The 14,206-nt window shown below is 32.8% G+C and overlaps 1 protein-coding gene across 3 annotated transcripts in view; it reads left to right on the forward strand.

Annotated features, from left to right (window-relative positions):
* Positions 1–14,206, forward strand: part of MTREX (Mtr4 exosome RNA helicase) — an 87,875-nt gene that overhangs the window by 55,605 nt on the left and 18,064 nt on the right. For all 3 annotated transcript variants that reach the window (XR_004316819.1, XR_004316820.1, XM_006185932.2), the window contains exons 19-22: positions 1,441–1,569; positions 5,073–5,183; positions 6,452–6,640; positions 10,446–10,609. Coding sequence is in view for 1 of the 3 variants with exons in the window: in XM_006185932.2 (XP_006185994.1) it covers positions 1,441–1,569; positions 5,073–5,183; positions 6,452–6,640; positions 10,446–10,609 (593 nt within the window). In the remaining 2 variants the exon portion in view is untranslated. The remainder of the gene's footprint in view (positions 1–1,440; positions 1,570–5,072; positions 5,184–6,451; positions 6,641–10,445; positions 10,610–14,206) is intronic.

The following is a 14,206-nucleotide window of genomic DNA, read 5'->3' on the forward strand; positions in this document are numbered from 1 at the left end:
ATGGTTATGCATGAGATGCTTGAGTTCTAATTGTCAATTCTGTGATTGTTGTATCTTATAAAAGGAGAATATTAAGTTTACAAATAAAATCTACAGAATTGAAATTAAACCCAATAATAGTTCTAGATTATCTAGACACATTAACGATTCTATATAAATCTTAGGTTAACTTTGTCCAGATGCTCTTATGTATCACATCACTTTGGAGTTAATTTATTCATCTAATTGTGGAGTGTATTTTATTCAGAGGGTTTTCCCCTGCCTTTGGAAAGCTAAATATTCATTGATTGTCCTTACAGTTGTTGACCTGTTGGACAGATGGTCATAGCTGTTTACTTAGTTCATTGTTTGTAAAACTCATTTTATGTTGACTAAGATATACATGTACATAATATTTGCAGATACAGATCTAATTGAAAATACTGTGCTTTGTATCTGTACCAAGCTGAAGAATGTTTTAAAAGTCTTTTAAATTAACTGTATTTGGGGGGGGGAACGTATGCTGAGAAAAAACTAGTTTTCCTTTTGAATTGAAAAATGGAGCTTATGCTTTCTTTGAGGAAATTTGAACTTAGTGGTTTAAGATAATTATAGTTGTATTTTTTATTTTTTGGGAAATTTTACTGCTTACTATTCTTAGGCTCTTGATAGTTTATTACAGAAATAGGTTGTTGGTATGGATCCATAGTCATTTCTTGACAGTTTTTCATATTTGCACCAGAACTCTGAAGGGTGAATGAGAGGAGACCAAGCAGTCATTTCTTTGCCATGCTCTTCTCTCAAACAGAATAACTTCTTCCTGTATCTAATTTTATGCAAAGGAGATTATTTAAATAATTGAATTAAAAAGTAGAGAGGAATTCTTTACTAAAGAAAAAAGTCTTCTATTACTATTTGAAAGATGCTGCTGCTAAACATAATATAGTGCCGATGATGTGATTACTCTTGGGTCTTTGAGAATCATGTTTTTATTAGTGAATATAAAAGGCTAGCAGACTTCAAATTATATGAAGCCACATTATGGAGGTACTAGTATACTAAGCAATAAAATAATCTACTCAGTATCTATTTTTCGTGTTGCTTAATTAGGGCAATTTGAAGATACGTATTCATTTCCTGCTACTTTCTTTTAGTTTATTTTTTAAATTCTGGTGTATTAAATAAAATTATAAATTAATCATTAGAAACTTAAAATGGCATTTTGTGTCACAGTTGACAGTAATCATGCTATTTAAATTCATAAGTATCAAGTAATTTGTTTTCTCATCCAGTGGAGAAAGTTGAAGAGAGACAGCCCTCATTTTATAAAATAAACATCTACTCTGCAGTATGTACCAGACATAATGCCAACTACTGAGAACATAGTCCCTGTACACATGGAACTTAAAATTTGTGGGCCAGTTTTTAAGAATTAATAAGCTTTTTCCTGTTTTTTCCTAGCCTAATTCTGGTGAACTGGATCCTCTATATGTAGTAGAAGTACTCCTGCGCTGTAGCAAAGAGAGCTTGAAAAATTCAGCTACTGAGGCTGCAAAGCCCGCTAAACCTGACGAGAAAGGAGAGATGCAGGTTTGTACTTTTTTATTTTCAGATTTCAGGTATTATTTTATATTATTTATAATCACTAGATTTACTGAATGTGACTATAGTGAGCATACTGTCATGATTTCTAAATTAGAAGTTTTCAAGATGTTTTAAGGTATGTTAAAAGCTATCTAAATCCAGTAGGATAATTAATGAAATTTAGCTCTCTTTTATCAAGGTAAATAAGGACAAAGTGAAAGATAAGGGAAATTTAATAATTTAAATTTTTACATGAAGCTGGAATTTACCTAGGCTAAAAAGATATTTTGTCATTTTTGTGATTGAATAACTTTACATTTTTATTTCCTTTACTGTTTATTACATCCCTGTGAAAATAATGATTGAAAAAATGATCCAGTGTTTTGATAATGAAAAAATTCTAAATTTCCTTAAAATGATTTAATTTATATGTGCTTTTAATTAAGTTCAAAATGTTTCCATATGAGATTTATTTCTTGAATGTCTATTTTATTTTACTTTAAAATAATTAATATAGAATAAAAGTAGATAAACCTTGCTGTAGAGATTCCATGTATCTATTTGAAGGCTAATATAACTGGAATTTTGTTATTTTTAAACATTGCTTTAAGTATGTGGCACATTGACTAGATCTTTTAGGAAATGTCATTGTAATGATACTTGTAATAGGCTTTGGTTTGTGGAAAGTAAAATCTGCCACTGCAGCAGTATAGGCTGCTGCTTTGGATCAGTTAAATGACCGTGAAATTCAGAGTTGGCAGTAGTTAAAAAGACTATTCATTATTAAGCATTTTAAAATAATGATTTAAAAGTCTAATTATTTATCCTTCTGAGTGCCAACTAGCCTTTGATCTTTGTTCCTCTGTCTTCTAATTTGTTCTCCTCCAGACTTCCACCACCAGTGAAACTTGTAAGATATTTTTCTCCTCATATATATTTACCGACTGTTTAACTATAAATGAGGCTAAAATTCCCATAACTTGGCATATATTTATTGTAGCCAAAGGAACCTTTGAAATTATTGCTGAAAAATTACTTGGTCCAAAATGCATAACCTGAATCTGATGATTCTTCATGATTACACAAACCTACAAAATAACTAACCTATAGTACTAAAAAATGTTAATGTCCTGACAGTCACAGAAAAACTGAAAAACTGTTCCAGATTAAAGGAGAATGAAGAAGTATTACAACTAAATTCGATACATGATCCTAATTTGGATCCGTAGAGTGGTGGAGGAGAAGGGAGGTTGAAATAGAAGATGTTTTGGGGAAATTAGGTAAATTTTAATATGGACTATAGATTATATTATATTATTGTATCAACATTAAATTCCCCTCTTTTAATACTTGTTTTATGGGTGTATGGGTGTGTATGTATATGTATATGTCTATATATATATAAAGAGTATGATATAGCGAATGGGGCAAGATGTAAATAATTGGTGAATCTGGTTAAAGATACATGGGAGCTCTTTATCTTGTTCTTGTAATTTTTTTGTAAATTTGAGATTATATGAAAATGTTAATACTATAAAAGAAAAAAAAATATGTGGAATATTCTAGATTAAAGAAGATATAAAGAGACCTGACAACTAAATGCAATAAATGATCTGTGGCTGGATCCTGGATCCAAAAGTAGTAGTATCTATAAAGGATGTTATTGGATCAGTTGGGGATATTTTAATATGGGCTGTATATTAGATGGTATATTATTGTTAAATACTACTACTATGAAGGTTGTAGTGCATGTATCTTTTGAATTAGAGTTCATCTTTTCCAGATACATGCCCAGGAGAGGGATTGCTTAATCAATGGTAGCTCTATTTTAAATTTCTTAGGAAACCTCCATACTGTCTTCCATACTGGCTACACCAGTTTACATTCCCACCAGCAGTATAGGAGGGTTCCTTTTTCTCCACACCCTTCCAGCATTTATTTTTTGTGAACTTTCTGACAATGGCCATTCTGACTGGTGTGAGGTGATACCTCATTGTAGTTTTGATTGGCATTTCTCTAGTAATTAGCGATATTAAGCATCTTTTCATGTGCTGGTTGGCCATGTGTATGTCTTTTTTGGAGAAGTATCTATTTAGGTCTTCTGCCCATTTTTTTGATTGGATTGTTTGGTTTTTTGATATTGAGTTGTACTAGATGTTTGTTTATTTTGGATATCAACCCCTTGTCAGTCACATCATTTGCAAATATTTTCTTCTACTCCATAGATTGTCTTTTCATTTTATTGTTGGTTCCTGAGCTGTGCAAAGACTTACAAGTTTATTAGGTCCCATTTGATTGTTTTTGCTTTTATTTCTTTTGCCTTGGGAAACCGATTTAAGAAAATACTGCTACAATGTATGTCTGAGAATGTTTTGCCTTTGTTCTCTTCTAGGAGTTTTAATGCGTCATGTCTTTAGGTTTTTAAACCATTTGAGTTTATTTTTGTATATGGTGTGAGGGAGTTTCCTAATTTCATTGATTTACATGTAGCTGTGCAGCTTTTCCAACACCACTTGGTGAAGAAAGTATCTTTTCTCCAGTGTACGTTGTTGCCTTCTTTGCCATACGTAGACTAATTGACTGTAGGTGTGTGTGGATTGATTTTGGGGCTCGGTATTCTCTTACATTGTTTGTCCCTGTTTTTAAAATGGGGAAACTGAAGCTTTAAAAGGCTAGGTGACTTGCTCAAGGTCACACAGCTAACTGAAGACTGCATTCAAGCTCAGGCTGTCTTGACTCTAGAACCCACATTCAATTGCTGTACCATTTTGTTCAGTAAAACACAGCAAATACATTTGTTACAAGCAACCAGATGATAGTTATTTTTTCAGATCAGAGTGATCTGAGTGTAAAGGTAGCCATAGGAGACCAATACACTGACAGTTTGGACCTGTGAAAATGTTAACCTCTCCTCAGTTTCTAGAGGCCCTCTGAATTTAAAGGAGGTAAATTTAAAGAAGGCAAAATGACATATTTAATTGTGAGGGAAGGGTATTCTTGTCAGGAGAAAGCATGGAAGAAAGTTTGAAAATAGATGTTTTTCAGGATTGTCTAATCTAGTATACTGTTTTCTCTGCTTGAAATACTTCTTTTCTTCTCTTCATTCTGGCCCATCCAGAGCTTATGTGAATCTTACTTGGCCATCCAAACCCAAAAGGAACGCTTCTTTCCTCTGTAGTATTATAATACTTTTAGGTATTCAAAAAGTGCCAAACACTGAGGATGCAAAAATGAATAAAGTATGGCGTCTCTGTTGAGGGAATCACTTATTTTTATGTACCATTTATTTGCCTGTTATTTAAAGATTTGAATTTGTTTTTACTTTTTTAAGCATAGTTTCTTCTAAGATATGAGCTTCCACAATGATTACTATCTACTTATTATACCTGTCATATATTGTAAATGCAGCTTTCTTTTAAGGATTCAAGCTAAATTTAAGAAACGGCATAATTTGAAAACATGCAATTTTAATTGTAATATATATAAATATATAACTTTTTTGTTGGTAGGTTGTTCCAGTTTTGGTGCATCTTCTGTCTGCTATCAGCAGTGTTAGGCTTTACATTCCTAAAGACCTTCGACCACTGGACAATAGACAGAGTGTCTTAAAATCAATACAGGTATACATGTTAGTTTTATAAATTAAATATCAATTTTATGTAAACATAAATAGGGTTTGTAACAAGGCAACTGAAATACTTTTAAATATTGCTTTCTTCCAGAAACTATAAATACTACTAATAGTGGCAATTATTTTTAACAAAAATAGAGGCAGCAGATCTACATGTAGATTATCATCTCTAAATCTGCCAACAAAGTGAATTTAAAGGAGGGTTTACAAAGGAAAGTGTGCCCACTGTTGTATGTTAAATATGTTTTGCTTTATTCATTATGAGTGAAGATAATTATAGATATATTGAAAGTTTTATGTATAAAATCAGGTGCCAGGACTTTTAACCACTTTTTAATATAGTTAATAGATGGATGAGATAGTTTTATTTTCAGTAGGAAAAATTGAAACTTTATAATTTAATTTAAGGAAACTTTGTTGGTTATTTAGTCAAATATTTGAAAAGCATTCACTGTGTAGCAAAGACACTATACTAGAATCTGAGAAACAGGATGCTTTCAGTGTAGAGTAGGAATTTTTAAGCTGTAGTCCATAGGTAGGTTTCCTGAAATGAATAATTCTCTTGACAATTTTACAATTGTGTTTAACCGTTTCTTTTTTTTTTTCTTTTTCTTTCTTTCTTTTTTTTTTTTTTAATTACTTACTGGCCAAATCCTGTCTTACCTTTAAAGCCTATCTAAGACCCCAGAAGTCTCCCAGTGGGATACCAGCCTACAGTGACCTATCTCTTCTCTGAACTCACATTCTCATTAAACAGTTCAATCATGTTTAAAACAAAATTTTTTAGCAGTAGGGATCTTGACCTTTGAAAAACTTTATATCTTTCAACTCAGGAGTCCCCTCCATAGGAATCAGTCCCAAGGAAATAATCAGAATATTGAAAAGAATTTATACTTCAGATGTTCGATACAGGATTATTTATAATGGCAAAAAATTACAACCACCTAAATATACAATAAGGGGTTTTATCCAATAAGTTTTACCACAGCCAGACCTATTAAGCTCTAAATATTAGAAATATTAGTAAATTATTATACATCTCCATATCAATAAATCATAGTAAAATTATTTAAAAGGAGTTTTCATAAACGAATGCAGTAGAAAAATGCACTCTAAGTGGGAAATGCAAAATTATACATGTAGCATCCTCTTTATGTCTGTGTGCATAGAAAAAACATAAAGGGAAATTTGATTTAGTTTAGTCTTAACTAATTTTATCTGTAAGATGAAAAATGAATTTAAAATATTTTCTTTCAGGAAGTTCAGAAGCGTTTTCCTGATGGTGTTCCTTTATTAGATCCTATTGATGACATGGGCATTCAAGATCAAGGGCTGAAAAAAGTCATCCAGAAAGTAGAGGCTTTTGAGCATCGAATGTATTCTCATCCACTTCATAATGATCCAAATTTGGAAACTGTGTATACTCTTTGTGAAAAAAAAGCACAGGTATGGCAGAGACTTACTTTTTATCATAGAGTTCTATGTATTTTACTAAATAAGTGAGTATATATTTTTCATTTTCTTTTCCTGTTGGTTTCATCAGCTAAAACAGGAAAATGTCTAGCTATTTTTTAAGTTAACTGTCAACTCTTAAAAGCAAAACAAGATGATCATTTTGAGATGTCATTCATATAACATAACATTCACTCTTTTAAAGCATACACTTCAGTGGTTTTTAGTATATTCAGCTATCTGTAGCCATAACCACTATTTCCAGAACATTCTCCCTAACAAAAAGAAACCTCAGATCAATTAGCAGTCATTTCCCATTTCCCTAACCTCCAGCCCCTGACAACTACAGATCTACTTTCTGCCTCTGTTGATTTACCAATTCTGGAGATTGCAAATAATAAAATAATATAGTATGTGGCCTTTGTGTCTGCCTTCTCACACTTAGCATAATGTCCTCACAAACGATCCACATTGTAGCATGTATTCCTTTCTATGGCTGAAAAATATTCCATTGTATGTGTATACCACATTCTGTTCAACCATTCATCAGTTGATGGACATTTGGAGTTTTTCCACTTTTGGCTATTATGAATAATGCTGCTATGAACATTTGTGTACATGTTTTTGTGCAGACATATGTTTTCATTTCTCCTGGGTAGAATTGGGTAGGATTGATGGGTTAGATTAACTCTATGTTAACTTTTTGAGAAACTGCCAAACTGTTTTCCAAAGTGGGTATACTATTTACATTCTCAGCAGTGATTTATTAGAGTTCCAATTTGTCCACATTTTCACCAACATTTTTTATTGTCTGTGTTTTTAATTATAGCCATCCTAGTGGTATGAAGTAGTAGTTCACCTTTTTAGGGTAATTAGCTATATTCTCTAACCAGTAAAAGCATTCTTACAGCCATTTTGAATAACGAATTTAGAAAAAAAACTTTTCAAGATGAACACGTGCCTTCCCACTATCCATTTCTCCAACTAGAATCTTTTGTATGTATAAATGTCATTTCTTCCTTGAAATTTATAAGTCCTTACTGCTATGCTTTTTCAACTTCTGTCACCTGCCACTTATATCACATTTGTCTTCCTGTCTCGCAAACTAGATTTTAAGCTCCTTAGGTTCAGGTATTTCATTTTAGCTTATTTGTACTCTTCCTTATCTCCTGTAATTATCTACCTTTATAAAGTAGATACTTAGTATTTATTGAATAAATAATATGATAAGGAACTTCTTGGCTTAATAGAGTAATGTGTTTGGTGCATAGTTTTACAGCACTGCCTCTTTCTAGCTTTTTGTGAACTAACATAATGTGGCCCTGTGCCACGCTGGCCACAGCAGGTGTGTTCTCAGTAAACATTTAATACACCATGAAGATTTCTTCTCAAGGTGAGGAAACTGAGACACAAAAAGCTTGTATATTCAGTTGTGATCCTGGCCTGCTCATCTCTCACTGGGACCATTGCAGCAGGTCCCCTGGTGCTTCCAGTTAACTCCCTACATGGTCACTGGAGAGTCAGCCTTAACAGTTCCCCAACACAAGAACAGAGACTTGAGTTTGGTTGAATGGTGACTGGAAAGTATCCATGGAGAAGGTAGTTTGAAACCACAGAGAGAGACATCATATGAGCTACTGAGATATAACTGAAAAAGACCCTAGTGTCTGGTTGAAAGACTGGCTAAATAAACTTACAAAGATTCTGCAATACATGGAAAATATATTTCCTTGTGCAAGAGCATTAAATGAAAAAAGTAGGACCTAAAACCAATGTGGACTATGATTACAATTTAGCAAAAGTAAAAACATACACTGGAAAAGTTGAAAACCTTAAGTGGTTGTCTTTGAGCAGTGAAATTATATTAGGTCTCCCCTGCCCCCATTGTCTGTAATGTGCTTATATTGTATTTCCTAATGAAGGAATACTACAAAGAGTTACCATTGTTTGTAAAAGGAAATGAATATAAACAGCCTCAGTGTTCATCAGTAGAGAATTAAATACATGAATTAAGAATATATTCATAGTGAAAATCAATATAGCTATTAAGAAGAGTGAGGTAAATATATATGTACTCTTTGGAAGAGAAGTCTTAATATATTCAGTGGAAAAGGAAGCTGATCTCACTACTGTGGGAAAAGCCCCAGGCACGGATATCTGTGTTCTTCTAAAGTGTGTAGAAAAAGATGCAGAATAGCATTGTCCAATAGAAATATAATACAAGCTACTTAAGTAATTTTAAATTCTTTAGTAGTCACATTTTTTCTAAGTGAAAAGAAACAGATGAAATTCATTTTAATAAGATTTTTATTTAACTCAATATATCCAAAATATATTTCAACATGTAATCAATATAAAAATTATTTAGATAAAAATCCTAAATAGTAGACTCTCTTCTACCAACTTAGTAGGCATTATATACCTCTGAGTACTTAGCACAGTCTTCTGTTCTGCTCATATATTGGTATACTCAATCAAAGAAACTTTAGGAAACATTTTTTTTTTCTGATAGCCCTGATAAGTCGTGCTAGGTAGTAGCATAGAGTTACCTAACATAGAAAGTGTTGCTTCTTAGCCTCATAGTGTTATGACAGCACATCTGTTCATAGCAATATAAATAACTGCCAAGAGTTTAGAGTCTAGATTCTGATAACCTTTTTGAACCCCATCTTTATCACTCACTAGCTTTGTGATCTTGACCAGTTTGCTTAGTAATCTCTCTCTCTCTCTGTTTTCTCATCTGTAAAATGCAGATTTAATTTTAGTTGCTTACCTCTTATGAGTGTTGTAAGAATTAAATGAAATAATGTTAAGCACTGGAAATAGGATACATCGTCAGCTATCAATAAATGCCAGTTACTGACTACTGTCATTGCCTTTATCATTTCTACTCCTCAACTGAAGCTTAATAAATTATCTACAGAATTTCAGAGTCAGAATTTCAACTTAATCCTGAACTTCTTTGTCAATGTTTCTCTGAACTTCAGGCCTCCACTTCAGGATCCCAGTATTTTCTTGCTCTCACACTGTCATCCTCTGTCACAGTTGAAAAGTGTGTAATGTTTACAGATTAACGGAATTTTAAATCTCATCCACTCTAAAGGATGACCTCAAAATTGATTTTCCCTTTAAATTTTATCTCTGTCTATAGAATAAAGACCTGTTCTCTCTGTTAAATCCATTTCCATCCTGGGCAAATAGAAGGAATACTTTTCAGGGCATCAGGAATCATGGGGAAAATAGAAGTAGTTAAGAGACAAGATTCATATACTCTCATCTTTCTTTCCCTGTTGTCTAAGTTACCCCCTGATTCCCTAAGGATGAGAAGCTGGAGCTGATGTGATTGCTACTTTAGGAGTATGGGTATCTTATGCATCCTGTCGTGGGAGACCCTATCCTAATTCACACTGACTTTCTGCTTCCTGCAGGTTACCTCATTTAGCTTGTGGCCAACCACCTCAGTCCTCTCCTTCTAGACCTTCCTCCTTACCCTCCTCATTTAAGCAAGAGTCATGCTCTATGCCCAACTTCTTAAGCTTTTAACAACTCCTTAATCTCCCTGCTCTGCCTCGTGTTTTTGAAATGGATATTTTATATTTCCCATATAGTTAACATTTTTGCTGATATTTAATAACCTCAGATACATCATTCCTCTTGTGTAATATCCTGGGACAGTATCTAAGAAGCTCCTATATTCCCCTTCACCGCCCCCCAGTGTAATAGTTTGTTTCATTTCGTGACTAAATCTCATTTTGTTTGCTTTATTATTGAACTTCCTTTATACTTTTATATGCCTTAGATTGCTATAGATATTAAATCTGCAAAGCGAGAACTAAAGAAAGCAAGAACTGTCTTACAAATGGATGAGCTCAAATGTCGCAAACGTGTTTTAAGGAGGTTGGGATTTGCTACATCTTCTGATGTCATAGAGATGAAAGGACGAGTGGCTTGCGAGATAAGCAGGTAAAACTTGATTGTTCTGGAAAACTGACTTTCAAATGGGATATTGTTTTTTTTAGAGAGGGCTATTGATATTTTGGCAGAAGAGCTGTCTTAAAAATAGAAAGTTTGTATAGTACCTCCCATGTTAAATACAGGTTTTGACCATGAAGTTGAAAATTTAGAAAGGGAGAATAAAAATCTCTTGGATCTGACTAATTAACACAAACACCATTAGCATTTACATATATTTCCTCTTTATTTTAATGCATTATGAAATTTTTACATGATTGTAATCTTAGTTTTATACATGATTTTGTATACTTTTTTTAGCTATTAGGAATGTTTTCCCACCTTGAAACTTAATCTAATAATCATTACCCTTTTTTTGGTAAAGTTTTGGACTAAAGATAGAGTATTATAGTATAGCATGTTACAGACCTCAGTTTAAAATTGGATATTAGCTACTGTCAATTGGATATAAGTTATTGTCTATTTTGATAATCTTTGCCACATTACAAATGACCTTAAAACTATATAACTTAAAATAACAACAGTTATTTCATTCTCCCTGGTGGTTTCTGTGGGTCAGAAATTCTGGAATGGCCCATTGGATGGTCTGGCTCAGGGTCCTATGTGATTGCCATCATCCTGAAGATAAATGTTTTGCTGTAGTCATGAATATTATTCTCAGTGAGTCCATAAAAGACATTTTGAAACAGCTTTTTATGTTCTCACCATGGCCCTAGTAGATGGGGCCAGAGAATTACAAACCTTGTATATGATCTTGGACATTCCTGAAGAAGGCTTATTCATACTGTTCTTGTTGTTTATACAGTTTAGGTATGAATTCAGATGTCTGAAGGGGCCACAATTCTGTGGTAAACAGGACAATTCTTGGCCACCAAAAAGGGGTCAGTGACTACCCATTACCAGTCAGTTATTACAGAATAATGTGATACAGATTCTTCAACTTAAAAAAGCCCCAAATCCAGAATTTTAGATGCAGTCTCTTGATTTTTAAATTTTCACAAGCTAACTCCAGTTTTGTTTTGTTTTTTTAAGTCACTGTGCAAGCCAAATGAAACATTTCTTCAGTTAGACTTGGCCCACAGGCTTGAAGTTTTCCTTCAACCTGTGATAAAATTAAGCTTTCCTACTTTGTAATTAAAGACACCTAGGCACTGTAAAGTTAATAATTTATCCAGGATTAAATCTAGACCACAACACTGGTCTGCTGATTTGTATGCCAAAATTAATGTTACTGAAATTATTTCTTTGTGATATTATGTAGTATTTAGTAAGTAATAAAGAAATTAATTTCTCTCAGATGTCTGCAGCTAGATTTAGCCTTGGAAGAAAAGATACTGATTTTATCCTGAAATAGAATATTTAGGGAGAGAGGGAACAAGAATACATATCAAAGTATGTTACCTTTCGCCCCAATTTGCCTCTCCCTCTTGTCGGTCTTGCTGAATAAATAAGACCCTGCCACTGAAGGCAAAAACTGGGGAGTCATCTTCAACTCCTTCTCTCCCTTCCTACTCTCTTCCCACATCTTCCTGATTGTTTTCTCCTACCTCCATGCTGTTTTAACTGTTCCCACTGACTAATGTGCATCCTTCATTGTTTATTGTCTGAAGTATTGCAGTAGCCCTCCTGACTATTCGTTGATTCTTGTCTTAAGTCTCTACAACCCATCTTTTATACTCTTACTTTGAGAATATTCTTTCCAAAGCACAAATTCCACCATGTTACTCTTTTGGTAAAAGTCTCTCAATGATTTTTGTATTGCTTTTAGAATAAATTCCATAATTTAGTATATTCTTGCCCTTCCCTCTCTAGCCTGTTTCTTGTCTGCACATGGTGTTTCTTTCATTTAGCATGACCTTTCCTTCACTCCCCTTTCCTGTATATTTTTTTTGAGATCTTCCAAAACTTGCTTTTAGCTTCTTCAATTTGATTTTAGACCTCTCAACTTTTTTTTATAGTTGCCTATGTAATTCTGTGTTAAATTGCTGTCCTGTGATTATTGTCTTTCTTGTCTGCCTCACACATTAGACTGTAGAAGTAGTCTTGTCTTATTTGTATTTTTGTCCTTTTGGCTTGACTTAACTGTCAGTTTTGCATTAGGAACCTAAATTTTGTTTTTTACTTTATTTTTGAATAGTTATAACTGTTTGTAAAGTTTGATAGTTCATGGCTTTATTCTTTTTTAGAGTTCCTCCCCAAAATAGAAAGTTTGTCATTTGTTTTGTTTTTTTAGAGTAATGTCCTTAACAGTTACTGAATGGATCCATTAAACCTTTATATAAATGTAACATGCTATATGAAACCTTGATTTTGTTCTAAAGACACCATCTTTGTAGTCTTTTTTAGCTTTCATTGAACACAGTTGAGAATTCAGAATTTTTTTTTCTACCCTTGATGATAAAGGTGAAAATAACAGAAAAAGATATTTTGCAATTATTACACAATTCAGAGAATTAACACAGAGACAAAAAGCACTCTAGGCAAGGTGATAATGAGATTGATCATATAAGCAAAATCTCAGGTCCTAGGTAAATTCTCAACTCAATCAGTGAGTGGATAATCTGTTTCTAAGATCAGGAAGAAAATTCTAAGTTTTTGTTAGTTTTACTCTCCTTTATGTTCAACAGGAGAGACTTCAGTTATGTAATGTTTTCTGATAAGAACTTGGACCATCCCATTTTTCCAAAAAGGAATTGTGACTATATTTTTCATTTATGATTGGTGTGCTAACATTTCCTTGATACAGTTCTTAGGTAGTCAAATACTGAAGATAGTTGTAAGTACAAGGAAACTGATAAACTGATGATAAAAAGATGAGAATAATTTATTGGATTGATCACTTATCTTTGTAATATAAATCTGTTATCTTTATAGTATAAATCTGGATGTGAAAATGCTGTACAATAATAGAGCAAAGAAGATGGCCTTTCTTCAGTGAAATTATGACTTGTCAAGTCTTTTAAAATATTTTATTTAGATGATGCAAAAGAAGAACTAAAAATAATAATAAGCTAAAACCTAAAAGATACATTTAAAATCTGGAGTCAATAGTATGTTTCAACAATGGAAGTGCAAGAAGAAACAGAAGTAATGATGAGCTAGTACCTATTAGAGAAATGTTTGAAATATGGAATTGTATTTACTAGGTGGATATAGTCCAGATTCATGAATGACAGTTGAGCAGCAATTTGTTACATTCTCAACACTGGGAAACGATAAAATATGTGTCTGCTATGGGTACATTCTAATTAAGATTCTAATAAAGTTTTTCATTGTCTTTGTTTTTTTAGTTATTTATGAAATAACTTAGAATTGAAAACAGTCAGAAAGGTCCTTGGGCCTGAATAATAAATGGTAGTGACTTTTTTTTTCTGTATTCTAAGAGTTAAGAAATGGTTCTTTATTTCAGTGAATATGCACATTTTGACATTTACTTTTTATATGAAACACCCATTTCGCATTTATTATTTATATATTGGTAAGTATAATGACCTGCCATTTCCTCAGTAAATGTTTGTCACTCCTCATAGCCAAATAACATATTTTATTTAAAACTACATCTTAAGGTTGTATGGGTACATATGTGTG

This window comes from Camelus ferus, chromosome 3 (genome assembly GCF_009834535.1).
Source record: "Camelus ferus isolate YT-003-E chromosome 3, BCGSAC_Cfer_1.0, whole genome shotgun sequence".
NCBI lineage: Eukaryota > Metazoa > Chordata > Mammalia > Artiodactyla > Camelidae > Camelus > Camelus ferus.